Source organism: Fringilla coelebs, assembly GCF_963513975.1.
Source record: "Fringilla coelebs genome assembly, chromosome: 20".
In the NCBI taxonomy this organism is placed as follows: Eukaryota; Metazoa; Chordata; class Aves; order Passeriformes; family Fringillidae; genus Fringilla; species Fringilla coelebs.
Window position 1 is genome coordinate 4,364,074 of NC_140046.1, and position 14,869 is coordinate 4,378,942.

Sequence of the window (14,869 nt, forward strand, 5' to 3'; positions counted from 1 at the left end):
TGCCACTGTCACCAGGGTGAGGAAGGGAAGAGCCTTTTGGTGCCTTGTGTGGTGGGAGCTGTTCCCTGCTCTCCTAGAAATGTGGAAAAGCCTCCCATGGTTTTTCCTTTCTGCTTGGTGCAGAATTGAGAGGAACCAAAAAGCTGGGAATGTTCCTTCTCTTCTGGGAGCCCCTTGTGGGTGGTCACCGACTTTTGGGGCTCACACTGCAGCTCCTCTTGCCTTTCTGTCCATTTGTCCATCCATGGGTCACTGACTCCAGCACAAGGCTCTGCTCCCCGCTGGATCCCCAGTGCCTGCTCTGCTCCTTGAGGGATGAGTAAAACTCAGGTGTTTCCTGAGCTCCTCACCCTCCCTCATCAGCAGCACCATCCTCCCCATCCCCACACCAATCCAGAACCCTGAGGTGGATGTTAGGGGGATCCTGGGAAGGATAAACACGAGCAGAAGCTTTGGAGCTGTTCAGCCACAAGCCCAGTTTGTTACAGCCCAAAGTGAACATTTTATAAAAGACACTCGTGAGTTTTCTTCGGGCTTTCCATGTCAGAAGTCTCTGGGGGCCTGGCTGCTCCCGTGGAAACCAAACAGAGCTGCTTGCTGGGGATCACTGGGAGAGAACTGGGAATTGCTGCTGCATTGCATTAAGCCACAGGACTGATGATCGAGGCTGCTGCTTCTGTGCCACGGGTACCAATTAGAATTTTCTTTATTATTATTATTATTATTTTGTCCACAGGAAAAATAAAAAAAGAGACTTGGTGCCTCTGCCCCTTCTGCGGGTTTTATGGAGTGTGAGGTGGCCTGGAGTCACAGGGTGGGTGCTTGTCCCAAAGGGAATTTGGGGAAGGGTCTCCATGGGTTTCTGGGATAGGAATGTATCAGGCAGAGTCTGGATGACTGCTCCAGTAAGAGGAAAGGTTTGGGAAAACAGAGAAAGAATCTCAGACAAAAAGGTGCTGAAATAATGGTTAAAAATAGGAGGAGGAGTGTAGGAAAAATAGGAGGAGGAGTGGAGGAGGGGGTTTGAGTCCTGCCAAAATCTTAAAGGGGATTTGTAACATTCACAATCACCTTCCAGAAGATGGGACCTGCCAGGGTTTCCTCCCCTCTCCCAGGATTGTACATCTCATTTAATCTTTGCTTCTGTCTCTCAGAAGGACAAAACTCCAACCCCATCTCCTGTGCTCACTGCAAACTTGAGTATCAAAATCCCTCCTTCCTATTGTTCCCACTGTTCCCCAAATGCTATGGACATTTGGTTCCCACATGGTTTTCCTGGAATTTGGGCTAAACCAGGCAGCTTAGCCTGGCTGAGCTGAGGCAGGAAGAGCTGTTTGCCCACAGGCACTGCTGCATCCTTCTCCAGCACCCGGAAATTCCAACAGCAGCCACTCCATCCATCAAAGCTTCAGGATCCTCTTCTCTTTTTGACTCAAAGCTTCTTTGGTGTCTGGTTTCTTCATCCATCCCCCCAACACGAACAATCTCTTCTGCAAGGAGTTTTCAGGAGACTTTCTCCTCATCTTTGCAGCCAGCTGGACCTGGAGCAAGGATCTGGTGGAAAATGAGCCAGCAGGGACTTGGTGAGAGCAGCTGCTGCCTCCACGGAGCAATCACCTGCAGCCACAGCAAAGCTGAGAGTAAAATCCAACATTTTAAAACTTCTCCTTTAGGGCCAAATAGGTTTTTCTTCCAAAGATTTTGACCCAAGGTCGGCAACACCCAGATGTTCTCTGTGAACTTCAGCAGCTCCGGCGGCTTGTGGTGTTCAGAGAGGAGCAACACTGAGGATGCTGCAAAAATTCAGAGCTGAAAAAAATCCTGTGGGGTCCTGGGGGGGTCCAGAGGGTGGAGGAGCCAAAGGAAAGTGGCACATTGTGGTCAGCTGCTGGAGGAGCACACGCTGGACACCCTCCAGCAAGAGCCACCCTTCGGATGCTCTTCAACAATCAGCAGAGCCAAATTGCAATAAAATTCCTGGAGTGTTTGATCTGCCTTGTTTAAGTTAATTTCAAAGCAATTGGGTACAGGCTGTTGATTCTGCTGGGGTGGCTGCAAGCCTGAGAGATCCATGGAGAGTGAAGTGAGATTGCACCAAAAAAAACTGCTGGGAAATCTGGTCAGCTTTCACTGCCCTCAAACCCCTCAGCCCTGGGGGTAAATGGGGCAGGGAAGGGACTCAGACAAGTCTCTAATAAAGGATGTGCAAAGGAGATTTTTCTCGCATTTTTCTCCCTGTACAACATCTATGTCTGGTTTCATTGTCTTGGAGAAGAGGCATCAAGAATCAGCACAAATTGGGGCTCTATGGTGTGAGCAGATGAAGCGGTTTTGCCAAAAATCTGCAGTCCCAAAGAGGTTAAAGAGGTTGGGGGGTTATTTAGGGCATCTCCACTGTGCTGGGGGGGCTTACACCAGGCAAAAGGTGGGGTCTCCCTCGGTTTTTCAGATATTTAATAGGATTTTCCTCCCTGATTTGAGCATCTTCTGAAGGCCCTTCCAGTGTCCCTGCCATGCTGGCACAACGGAGCAGGGAGAGCTGGCAGCACAAACCTTCAGAACAAACCCTCAGACCACCGAGTTTCCAGGAAGTTTATTTTTAAACTCGATATTTGAGGCTAAATTTAGTAGCAAGGATCGATCTGTGCTCCTTGAGCCCTGAGAGCATCTCCCCCTCCTGCTTTTCCTGCAGCCCAGGCCCTGCTGGGGAATCGCTGCCACGCTGAAGGTTAAGAGGTGCTCCAAGATCCCGCTGACATTTCCAGCCAGAGAGGGCTGGAAAGGGGCAGGAAAAGGGGGGAAATCAACCCAAGCAGGGAAAGCAGAGTTGGGAGTCGGTCCCTGAGGTGGGGACAGGGATAACTGCAAGCTCCCTGGGTTGTTTTTCTCATCCAGGAGCTGCTGCCCAGGCTTTCTCCAGCACTGCTTCCCACTTTTAGTTCATAAATTATATAAGGTTTTTTATTTTATTTTATTTTATTTTATTTTATTTTATTTTATTTTATTTTATTTTATTTTATTTTATTTTATTTTATTTTATTTTATTTTATTTTATTTTATTTTATTATTTTATTTTATTTTATTTTATTTTATTTTATTTTATTTTATTTTATTTTATTTTATTTTATTTTATTTTATGGCAACTGGTTGGAGTGAAGGGTTGCCAACACCCTGTGTGTGGCCTGGTCAGAGGCACCCTCTACTCTGTGTGTGTAGGGGGGGGGTGTGTATATACACACACAAATAAAAATATATCAATAAAATGTATATAATAAATATAAAATATAAAAATATAAATTATAAGGATAAAAATTATAAATAGAAATTAAATAGAAATTAAATGCAGGATAAATATGAAGTATGGAAGCTGTGTAAATATACAGATAGAATTTTTATAATATAAAATACTAAAATATTATGTAATGCAATTGTATTGATATATGAAATTTGATTTAATAATATAAATATACTTATATAATATATTCAATATTAAAATTGAAATATTTTAAAGTATTATACATAAAATGTATATATTACATAAAATAAATTACTATAAAATAAAAAATAAGCCTAAAATGTGTAAGGATAAAATGTATGCTTAATACAAATTATAACAATTTGTTAACGTAATAATGACAATGATTATAATAATAATGATAATTATTATTCATTTATATAAATTATAAGGCAATAAATTTCTATTCACATCTTCCCCTCCCCTCGGTCCCCACGAGGCGGCGCCACTGAGCCGAGCACCGGGCGGGGAGGGGACACGGGGACACCGGGACGGGCGGGAACCGGGCACCGGGAACCGGGACGGGCGGGAACCGGGCACTGGGATGGGCAGGAACCGGGCACTGGGACGGGCTGGAACCGGGCACGGGGATGGGCTGGAACCGGGCACCGGGACGGGCGGGAACCGGGCACGGGGATGGGCGGGAACCGGGCACTGGAACGGGAGGGAACCGGGCACTGGGATGGGCGGGAACCGGGCACGGGGATGGGCTGGAACCGGGCACTGGGATGGACGGGAACCGGGCACGGGGATGGGCTGGAATCGGGCACCGGGACGGGCGGGAATCGGGCACCGGGACGGACTGGAACCGGGCACCAGTGGGGCCAGCACGGGTCACCAGTTTGGGCTGGCACTGGACATTAACACAAGCGTGGCACCGGGCACCAGCACGGGCTGGCACTAGGCTGGCAATAGCCCAGTTTGGGCTGGCACTGGTACCAGTAGGGTCTGGTACGGGTCACCAGTGTGGGCTGGCACTGCCACCAGTGTGGGCTGGCACTGGTACCAGTACAGGCTGATACTGGACACGCCTGGCACAGTATGGGCAAGAGCTGCCTGTGATTATGGGCTGGCATCCAAAACCAGCATGAGGCTGGCACTGGGCACGGGCATGGGGTGACACTGAGTGCCAGTGTGGACACCAGTACAGCTGGCACTGGACACCAGAATGGGCTGGCATTAGACACCAGTTTGGTGGCCCAGTATGGACTGGCACTGGACACCAGAATGGGCTGGCACTGGGCACCAGTATGGACCGGCATTTTGCCCCATTGCAGGAATGGCACTGGGCACCAGTACAGGCTGGCACTGGGCAGAGGGATGGGCTTGTACTCGTACTGGGCACCAGTTTGGGCAGGAACTGGGCACCAGTACAGGCTGGCACTGGGTACCAGCAAGGACAGGAGTATTGCCCAGCTCCCCAGGGCCCCGAGCTGCCACACCGGGCTGGGACCTGCTCAGGGGGACATTCCTGGGGGGGAACGGGGTATGGGGACACCCCCGCAGTGCTGCCCCTCCCAGCCCAGCCAGGGCCGCAGGGTGCAGCTAATTAGGGGCTAATTGCATTAAAGCGGAGCAGCACTAATGCAATTGTGGGATTATCCTGCAGAGACAGCGACCCCCCCATTGCCGCCGGGGTGACGGGAGGGGGGTCGGACACACGGACATGGGGCCTGATCCAGCCCGACACCCCACTCTGCCCCAGTGCCCCCACCATCGCCCACCCCCGGTTTGTTCGGGATGCCGCCCTGCCCGGGGGCGTTAATTACCCCAGCGCTAACGAGGGGCTGATGGGACCGAGGGGGCCCTGCAGGGAAACAGCCCCCCGGGGCTGGCGGCTCCTCCAGCCCGGCACATCCCCGCTGCTGCCGGTGATTACCGAATTAACCGGCTCCATCTGAGCCCGTCTGCCGCCGGGATGTGGGTCAAGGATTACCCCTCTCCGTGCCCCCCAGCCCAGTCCCAGCTCCCCCTGTCCCCAGCACCCCGGTCCTGCCATCCCCATCCCGGTAGGCAGAGGAAGGACGTTCAGGCGGCCGTAATAAATACAAGAAAAGTTTATTGAAAAGAAAAAGATGTGGGGAGGGGGCAGCAGCCCCAGCCCGGGGTAATAAATAACAACCTGGGGAGCACCAGTTTACAAAATATGGCTCTGGCCAGTGGGGTCCTGCAGGGTCCCCAGCGAGGCTGGCAGGGGCTGCTGGGCACCTCGGGGAGGGGCTTGGGGGGCCCAGCCCCCCGGCACCCCCGGGCACCTGGGAAGGGGCTGCTGGACAGTCCCAGCCCCAGCAGGGACGGGGGAGCAGCCCCACCCCTGCCCGTCCTGAGAGCCACCGCGGCGCCACGGCAGCGTCCCCAAGCCGGGGCACCGGCTGCGGGCAGGGGCTCAGCACCACCCGGGGCACCCCTGGGAGGGCGCCCCGGTCACATCCTGTCCCCCTCCGGGGCTCAGGCCAGGATCTTCTGGGGGATCTCCACCGAGGCCTTGATGAAGATGGCGTTGTCCCGCACGTAGTTCCGTTTCCTGATGTCCTCGTGCGAGATGAACTTGGGGTAGCCGAAGCCCAGGGTGCTCTCGTCCAGGGAGCTGCGTGAGGCTCCCGGCTTCTGGAAGTTTTTCCAGTTGGGGTCGGGGTGGAAGGTCTCGGTGATGTGCTGGGGCTTGGAGAGCGAGGGGTCGCTCTGGTCCAGCAGGGAGAAGGTGACGCGGTAGGAGAAGGGCCACTCCAGCAGGTTGTCGTACTCGCCCGGCAGCACGCGGATGTAGACGGAGAGGTGGCTGCTCTCCCCGCTGCCGTTGCCGTTGAGGAAAGCCGACACCTGGAGCTTGTAGCCGTACTTGTGGGTGTAGAACGGGGGGCTGAAGAACTCGTAGTTGCTGCGGGCTTTGGCCTCCTGCAGCTTGCGGGCGTAGTCGGCGATTTTCCAGATGAGGGTCCCGTCGCTGCTCACCGACAGCTCCTCCACGTCCCGACGCAGCTCCAGGATCTCCTGCCGCTGCCGGCTCACCAGGGCACACACCATGCCCAGGTGGGTCTTGGTGCTCTCCTCCAGGTGCCGGCCCATGGCCAGCTTGGGGCACTGCAGGGACAGCGGGACCGTCAGCAGGAGGGGGCCAGGGGCAGCGGGGACAGGAGAGGGAGGGGCCGTGGGGATAACATGGGGATGTCATTCCACCCTGGGGTACTGACACAGGGATGTCATAGGGACACAGGGGTGGCACAGAGAGACCTGGTTGGGGTGGCAGGGGGATACTTGGGGGGCAAACACAGGGGTGAGGTCATGGAGCCACACGGATGGGACTGAGCACAAGGGATGGGACAGACAGGGCAGAAGCGGTGTGGAGGTGTGACACAGCAGGCACAGCAGCCCGTGCCCAAGGATGCCAGGGCAGGTTGGTCTCCAGGACTCACCCGGTGCTTGCAGCCAGCTTCCTTGAAGGGGCACAGCAGCATGGCAGTGTTGCAGCTCTCCTTGAGGTGGGTGGGCACATCCTCCCGGGCAATGCTGGGGGTCCCACACTGGTTGGGGCACGGCACGGGGTACCGGGGACACTGGTACTGGTGGTTCTGGGGAGGCAGAGAGGCTGTCAGCTGGGGCTGGGAGCTGGCAGGGTGAGGGTCCCCATGGGCTCCATCTCACCTGGATGGTGTCGAAGACGAACTCCTTGGAGCAGTAGGTGCAGGGCTGGGTGCGCTTGGGGCACTCAGCCAGGGCGTGCTGGGACAGCAGGCGCCGCATCATGCGGGCCCCACACTTGTTCTCACAGTACACACTCTCCTGGGGACACGTGCCCTGGTGGCCCTGGGGACCACAACAGTGTCACCACCCTCTGGCTGCCCTCACCAGGGGTGAGGACACACGGTGCCCCCACAGCCAGAGGGTACAATGACCACAGAAGTTCAGATGTCCACCAAGGCTGTCCCCACCATGATGTGTCTCCCACAGTGTCCCCCTCCAGGCCTTGTCCCCACACCCAGGCTGTGTCCCCATGGTGCCCCTGCAGCTCATTGGGGTGCCCACACATCCCAGCCACACCACCGCAGCACCCCCAGCACAGCCATGCCCACCATGGCACCCTGGCCAGCTGCGATCCCCACAGTGTCACCCCAGTGTCCCCCCCAGTGTCCCCCCCAGTGCCCACCTCGAAGGCCTCCCCAGTGAAGTCGCTGGCGCAGAACTCGCACTTGACCCTGCGCTTGGGGCAGCCGTGCTGGACGTGCTCGGGGAGGTCACGGCGGCTCAGCTTGGCGCTGCACCGGTTGGGGCAGGGGATCACGTTGAAGCCACAGGTGCCAAGGTGGGCCTGGGGGACACAGGGATGGTGACGGGAAGGCCACGGGGTACAACTCTGCCCTCCCCATCCTCCCGGGCCCTACCTGGAGGTGCTTGATGAGCCCGCTCCAGCGGCAGCCCTCCTCGCTGTGGATGCAGCGGATGGCCAGGCTCAGCACCTGCGCCTCCAGCTCGGGGTCGGGGTAGATCTGCAGGGGCAGCAGTGGGGTGTCAGCATCCTGCACCGGGCTGTGGGGGCACACAGCCCCCAGCACAGCCTGGCTGGGAGCCCTGGGCACGCTGCCCGGGGCTGGATCCCCCCCGGGCACACCAACAAGAACCCTTTGTCGGGAGCCGGTTTCCGCTCCGGCCCCGCGGCACAAAGGGCTCTTGCTTCCGCCCGGGCGCCCGTGCCAGGCTGGCGTGGCTGTGCCAGGCGCTGTGCAGAGCTGGGGACAGCCCTTGGTGGGCATGTCCCCTTGGAGCAGGGGACCCATCCCTGTGCCAGGCTCACCTTGGCGTAGTCCAGGGGCAGCTGATCCTCCGGACACTTGAAGACGCCTTCGCTGCAAGACACAGAAGGGTCGGGGTCAGCCGGGATCACCAGGGACACAGCCACCATGTGCCACGGGTCCCTGCCATCCCACCCCAGTGACACAGCCACCATGTGCCACGGGTCCCTGCCATCCCGCCCCAGGACATTGGTGCTGTCCCTGCACTGCTGAGTGCTCACCCCGTACCAAATCCAGCCACCACCCTGGGGGAGCCACGGCTCTAATCCTGCTCCATCTGTCTGAGCTGGGAAATGCCCCCGCCAGACACCCCCCCAGGCAGTTCCCCACCCCCGGCCGTGGTCCCCAGGGGCCTGGGCCAGCCGCCGCCAGCGCGGCACCATCTGGAGCTCCGGCAGCCCCTGGCCCACCCCGTCCCCCGGGATTAAGGAGGGTGCCGGCGGCTGGCCAGGAGGGGGCCGGCAGGGCCGGGCGTCCTCCGCAGCCCCAGGTGCCGGGGCCCAGGGGAGGTGGGGGAGGGCAACAGCTGGGCGCCAGATGTGCAGCCCTGATGCGTGGCCCTGGGGCTCCTGCTCCACAGGAAATGGCCCCAGCAGCCACCACGGTGAGTCAGGACAGGGGGACAGGCAGCCCCCCTGGAGGGGTCCCCATCCTGCTGGGCCCCCAGGATGGGGTGTTCCTCCTGAGAGCTGTCCCTGAGGTGGGAAGGGCCCTGCCCAGCCCTGACCTGCAGAGGAGCAGCATGAAGTGGAGACACGGACGCAGCCAAAGAGGCAGCCTGGCCTGGGACTAAGCTGCCCAGGAGTCACCATCACCTCTGGTGCACACACCACTGTGCCCAGGGGTAGGAGAGGGTGTCCGCGCACCATCCTCGATGGACACTGGGGTGGGAGACCACAGGTGCTGCCTAGAGGGACATGCAGCAGGGACACAAAGGGGCTCTGCTGTCTTTGAGGTGACACTGAACAAGGCTGTCCTGCCTGGACAGCCCTTGTGCCCATCTAATCACTGCAAGCCCTTGGCAGGCACTGGCGTGGCCTCGACCAGAGCTGCCAGCTGGGTGTGAGACACCAGGACGGAGCCAGCAGTGCCGCCGGGCACGCGCCAGCCGGGGCTGCCTGGCCATGTCCCCTGCAGCCACCAACCCTCTGCTGGGAGAGCAAGTGAACCCCAGGAACCACGGCCCCGTGGGGTGTGACCCACGTGAGGAACGGCTGCAACCGGCTCTGCCACGTGCCCACTCTGTTTGTCGCAGGTGGTTTTGTGGGAGTCACCAGGGATCCACCGAGATAAGGTGGATCCACCGAGATAAGGCGCTCTCAGACAGGGCCGGGCTCCCGGCCCTTCCCGGGGAGCCCGTGGCGGTGCCTCGTGGCTGGGATCACTCTGCTGCCTTCCCAGGGCTGCCAGCTGTGCCTGCACCCCGTGCACGGTGTTGGGGTGCTGGGGCTGGCGGGGAAGTGGGACGATGACCCGAAGCCAGCGCCTAATCCCCGACAAAGCCTCCCCATTCCTCACGCTTGGCCGGGCAGGGAATGTGCTGAGGCAGCACCCGGGGGGACCGTCCTTGCCTCTGACCTTCACGGCGTGCTGGGGCACAGCGAGGTGATGGGGTGGGGAGCCCCGGCACCCCCCGACAGCCCCCGGTACCCCCAGGCCCTGCAGCGGGGCTGGATGGCTCAGCCCACGGGAGCCCCAAACTGATCCGGGGCAAACACGTTGTTCTCGGGGGGGACCCCCGAGGCCATTCCCCCCGCGGAAAGGGTGCGGGGGAGCGGGGGGACAGATGCGCTCTGACACGTGCCCCGGGGAACGCCCGGTTTCACAGAAACCGGCCCCGGTGACGGTGGTGCCCGTGAGCTGTCCCCGGGCGAAGGTCGCTCCGGCTGGGAAAGGCGGGGAAAGGCCCGGGGTGACGCTTGTCACCGTCCGGAGGGAGCACGGGCACCCCCTCGCCGCTGCTCGCGGGACCCCCGGGACCGCGCCGAGTGCGGCGGCCGGAACCGGGACAGCACCGGCCCCGCACGCGTCCCCGGCTGCCGGTACCGGGGGTCCCAAACCGCAGGGGTCGGAAGAGGCCCCGGCTCCTCGCTCCCCACGCACGGCCGGGTCGCGCTCACCCGCGGGTGCGGGGACACCGGGATTGGCCGTACACCCCTCCCCAAAAACACCCCCGGCCACTTCCTCCGGCGGGGCCGGGGCAGGAAGGGGTTAAGCTCGATTCTCGAAACTCGCCGCTCCGGGCTTCACCCGGCCCTCCTCTTCCTCCTCCTCAGCGAAAGGGGCCACGGGCCGCTGCACCCGCGGGGCGGCTGTCACGGGCTGGGCGCGCCCCGCACCCCCTCCCTGCCCCGGGGCACCGCCGGGCGCCCCGCACCTTTCCCTGGCCCGAGGCATCCCGGGGCGCCCCGCACCTTTCCCGGGCACTCCGCACCTTCTCCCGGAGCACACCGCAGCCGTTCCCCGGCCCGGAGCACCCCCGGGCACCCCGCATCTCTCCCCAGGACCCCCGCACCCCCAGGCACCCCGCGCCCCTTCCCGGGACATCCCGCATTCCCTCCCGGGCCCCGGGCATCCGCACCCCCGTGCACCACGCACCCCGACACCGGCCCAGGGCCTCCCGCACCCCTCTCCGGGGCACCCTCGGACACCGCACCCCGGGGCCGGCGGCGGATGGGGGGGTGGGAATGGCGAGGAGCACCCGCTGCCGCCCGGGGTGCGGAGCCCCGGATCGGCCGGTGCGGGGGGTGCGCGACCGGGGCACCCCACGGGGGAAGGGGTGCGCGGAGTAACGTCAGGTCGGGTCGCCCGTGGGGTGATGCGGGGTCTCACCTGAGGAACTCCTGCAGGCAGGTGTCGCAGAAGCGGTGGCCGCAGGTGGAGACGCGGACGGGCTCCCGCATGGGCTTCCCGCAGAGCGGGCACAGCACCCGGCGCCGCGGCCGCTCCAGCAGCTTGTAGTCGTAGCCCGGCATCCCGCCGCCGCCCCGCGCCCGCCGCCGCCGCCCCGCGCCCGCTCGGCTCCGCGCTCAGCGCCCGGCTCCGCCCGGAGGCCGGACGGGGCGGTGGGACCGGTCTGAGCCCGCCCCGCCACGGGGGACGGCACCGGCATCGCCACCGCCCCCCGCCCCGACCCCGCCTCCCCGCCGCACCGGGGGGATGGAGCGGTGCCGGCATCCCGGGGGCTCGGGGAGCATCGCACCGGGGACAGCCTCTCCGAGGGGTTTGGGGTGCCGCACATGGGGACAGCCACCCTGGGGACTTGGGGAGCAGCCCTCTGGGGGGTTTGGTACCCCACTACACTGGGAACCGCCACCGCAGGAGGTTGGGGAGCATCAACATCACATCAACACGGCCCCCTCACCCCCTGCAGCCTCCCCTGGACCGGGGCTGGGCTCTGCGGGCACACACTGCGGTGTCCTCGCTGACCCTGCCCGCCCTCCCTGACTCAGAGGTGTCCCAGGTGTGCCACACTCCCGCAGGCAGCCCGAGGGCATGGCTGTGCCCCTGAGCGAGGCTGGAGGTGGGACACAGCTCCCAGGGCTGCTCCTAGCAGAGAGCAGCTCGTGTCCCAGCCACCACCCACAGCAGGACACGGAGGGGCTGCCCTGAGCCCTCCACACCAAGGGCACCACGGGGACACGCTCCTGCGGCTTTGTCTTGCTGGGAGCTCACACCCCAGGCTGCAGCCAACAGCCTCCCTCCAGCCACGGTTGGTAACTGAGCAAGAGCCTGGAGGAGGGAGAATAAAAGCAAATCTGTCTGGCTCCAGCCCCCTCGTCACTCTTTCAGAAATCAGAGCAGCATATGGGAGTATTTGCCCCTTTCCCCAGAGATGGAGCCGAGCAGATGACAGGCTGTGAGCATGTGTTAGTCCCACCAACGCTCGCTCCAGCCAGCTTCCCATTAAGGGTGGCAGTTGCTCCAGACCCAAATGTTAGCAGTTTTCAATTAGCAAATGGCAGAGGAGAGGGATTCCTGGGGGACACGCTGAGCAAGTCGAGCTCTATCACTTGTCACTCAAGGAGCTCACGTTACCCTTCTCCCAGAGAGGCTCTGCTTAAAATAAAACCCTGCAGCAGCCCGGGGGGATGCAGCCTGCTCGCTGCCAGAGCTGCCAGGGAAGGGATGGGTGGCTCATTTTTGGGGTTACCCTGAGGGATGGCAGGTTGTTCTGAGCTGCACTGGGGCTCACAAATATCAGGGAACCTTGTACTGGGGTACACTGAGCACGAGCTGCCATCAGCAGGGGATTTACTGGGAGACGTGAGTCGGTGCTCAGATGATGGAGAGCCCTGAGCTAAACTTTAACCAGCTCCCAGTGATACTGGAAACCCGACAGGTAAAAACAACTGACAGTGGGCAAGCGCACAGGGAGCAGAGGGGAGCAGCAGCCACCTTGAGCTGGGGTTGAGGCGCTCCCCAGCCGGGTTGGCTCAGGGCTGTGGCACCCCAGGGCAGCAGCCCTGTGGTCCGGCTGGTTCTGCCACTCTGTGCCAGCAGAGCCCGGAGCCAGGCTGTCTCCAACAAGAGATAGGCACAACCCAGACACTATCCCTGACACACTGTGACCTGGCCCCGACTAGAAACTGTCCCTGGACACGACTCTGGGACAAGGTTCAGGCCAAAAGGACGGGTCCTTGGTATCCTGGGGGTTGATGGGACTCCAAAGACAGGACACGTCAGTCCTGTAAACACAGGCAGCCTGTGCCTCCGATGACAACCATGAAACAGCCGACTTTTATCATTATTTACTGCTTCTCTTTGATGTTTTAAAATTATTCTTCCCTAACCTCACTGAAGAGCATCTCTGCTAATTAGCCAGGAGCTGACAAAGCCATCAGAAGGTGCTGGCTGTGCCGGCAGGGCGGTGGGGAGGTGTCAGACCCTGCAAACAAAGATCCCTCCTTTTCCCCTCTCCCCAAGCAAAGCCCTCCCCGCACTCAACATCACAGCCAGGCATTTGTCTCACACAAAGGCGACACTCAGGGCAATTCCCTTTGTGGAGGTGATATGTTCCCTGTCTCCTATGATGGGTCACTTCTTGAAACCATCTGAGTTCGGAGAGGCCTCTTGTCCTCTTCCCCAGCCTCTCCCTGCTCCTCCATCCCTCCGCCTTCTATTTAACTCAAACTGGAGGGACAGAAAACCGACGCTCCGGCTTCTAAGTAAGTTAAGGTGGAGCCTTTCGCCCCAGGGGAAGGAGTGGGGAGAGTCCTCTGCCGGCTGCCGGGGCCTCGTGCCCAGGGAGGGCAGGGGTAATGGATCCGGGCAGACGGACAGAGGGACAACAGCCGCACCTCCTGCCTAAGCCTCGTGGGAATGAGGATACGGCCTCGACAGAGGTGCCAGAATCAAAATAAATCAGCTGCGGGATCAGCAGGCAGTTTCCTGCTACAGTAATGGCCCCAAGTCAGCAGGATCTTATTTGGAACAGGGACAGCCTTTCCCTGGGTGACAGTGGCCAGAGGGGACCCGCACCAGGATGCACAAGCGGGGACCAGGCAGCCTCAGCCCACATCCCCCCCTTCCCGCTCCCCTCCAGCCCTGCCTTTCCTCGGCAGGAAGAGCCGCGGGGACACTGATCCACCACCAGCTCCACACAACACAGGAACAAAAAAAGGATAAAGGGAGAAGCCCCGAGACCTGCAGATTTCACCGGGAGCTTCTGCAGGGAAACAAAGCAGCAGACGTGAGGAATGCAAGTGGCCTATTTGCCCGGGCTGCTCTCTGCCTCCGGCAGCACGGACATGCCTCGGCTTGTCGTTCCAGGAGCTTTTGTTGCTCGGGGCTGGGGGCCTCTTTGTTTCCTTTACCCTCTCGCTAGGCTTGGTCACAGCCCGGTATTAAATTATTCAAATGATCTCGCTGGGCTTCACAGCTGAACTCCTGTGTGGAGAGCCCAGGCTGTGAAATCCCGAGGGCTCCAGCCCTCCCCGGAGCCCCTGGCCCAGCACAAAGGGCACTGGTCCACACTGGTTTCCCCAGTCTGGAGCAAAGGATCCCAATATTCAAGCCGGTGACACCTCCAGTGCCAGCACTGCAGTGCAGAGGTGTCATTAAGCCATAAAATCATTCACCTAACACCAGTGCACCGATAGGAAGCAGGTGGGGGGGGGCACCCCTGGATTTGGCAGCCTGGCTAGAGCAGGAAGAGCTTGGCTCCTGAAGCAGTGGCATTTTGGTGCCACTACCGACAATACAAAGGGTGTTAGACCTCTGTCCCAGCCAACCCTCAGCCCTGGCCAGGCTGCAGGAGGAGCACCAGCCCCTTCCTACGGGATCTGGTGCGGGGCGAGGGGAGCCCTGAGAGCTCTGCACAACGCAGGCAAGAGAAATCTGATGCTGGAAGGAACTGGAGCTGCTGCCAGCTCCACACAGGGAGGAGAGGCAGTGGCCCAGAGAGGCTTTGAGGCAATTGAACCCAGCCCTGCAACCACCCTGGTGCCCAGGTTGGTCTGGGAAGGGAAAGCACCTTCCCCGACACCGCGCTCTGTAACCTGCAGCGCAGGAAAGTGCCAAAGGACTGGCAGAACCTTTGAATTCCTGTCGGCTTCCTGGGATAGCAGGGTGTAACCGCCTGAAAAGGCAGCTCCACAAGAAACAAAAAAGGCAGGGAAAAACCCATGCACCCACCCTGCCAGGAGCCAAACAGGGAGGCTGTGTCTGCAGCCAGGGCTGCACACGCCTCTCCCGGCCGGACGGGACCTGCTCCCTTCCCCAGCTGGAGCCTGGGAGGGGAGGGAAGGATGGGCAGGAGAGCTGCAGAAATTCATTACCTTCCACA

The 14,869-nt window shown here is 60.2% G+C and overlaps 1 protein-coding gene across 1 annotated transcript; it reads right to left on the reverse strand.

Moving 5' to 3' along the window:
• Positions 1-5,404: 5,404 nt before the first annotated feature.
• Positions 5,405-11,057, reverse strand: TRAF4 (TNF receptor associated factor 4; the record flags this gene model as incomplete). Its single annotated transcript, XM_084219096.1, has 7 exons — positions 5,405-6,376; positions 6,709-6,864; positions 6,938-7,099; positions 7,440-7,601; positions 7,675-7,779; positions 8,085-8,136; positions 10,915-11,057. 7 exons carry the CDS (start codon positions 11,055-11,057, stop codon positions 5,744-5,746), a joined length of 1,413 nt encoding a protein of 470 aa, XP_084075222.1. The 3' UTR covers positions 5,405-5,743.
• Between the last annotated feature and the right edge of the window lie 3,812 nt (positions 11,058-14,869).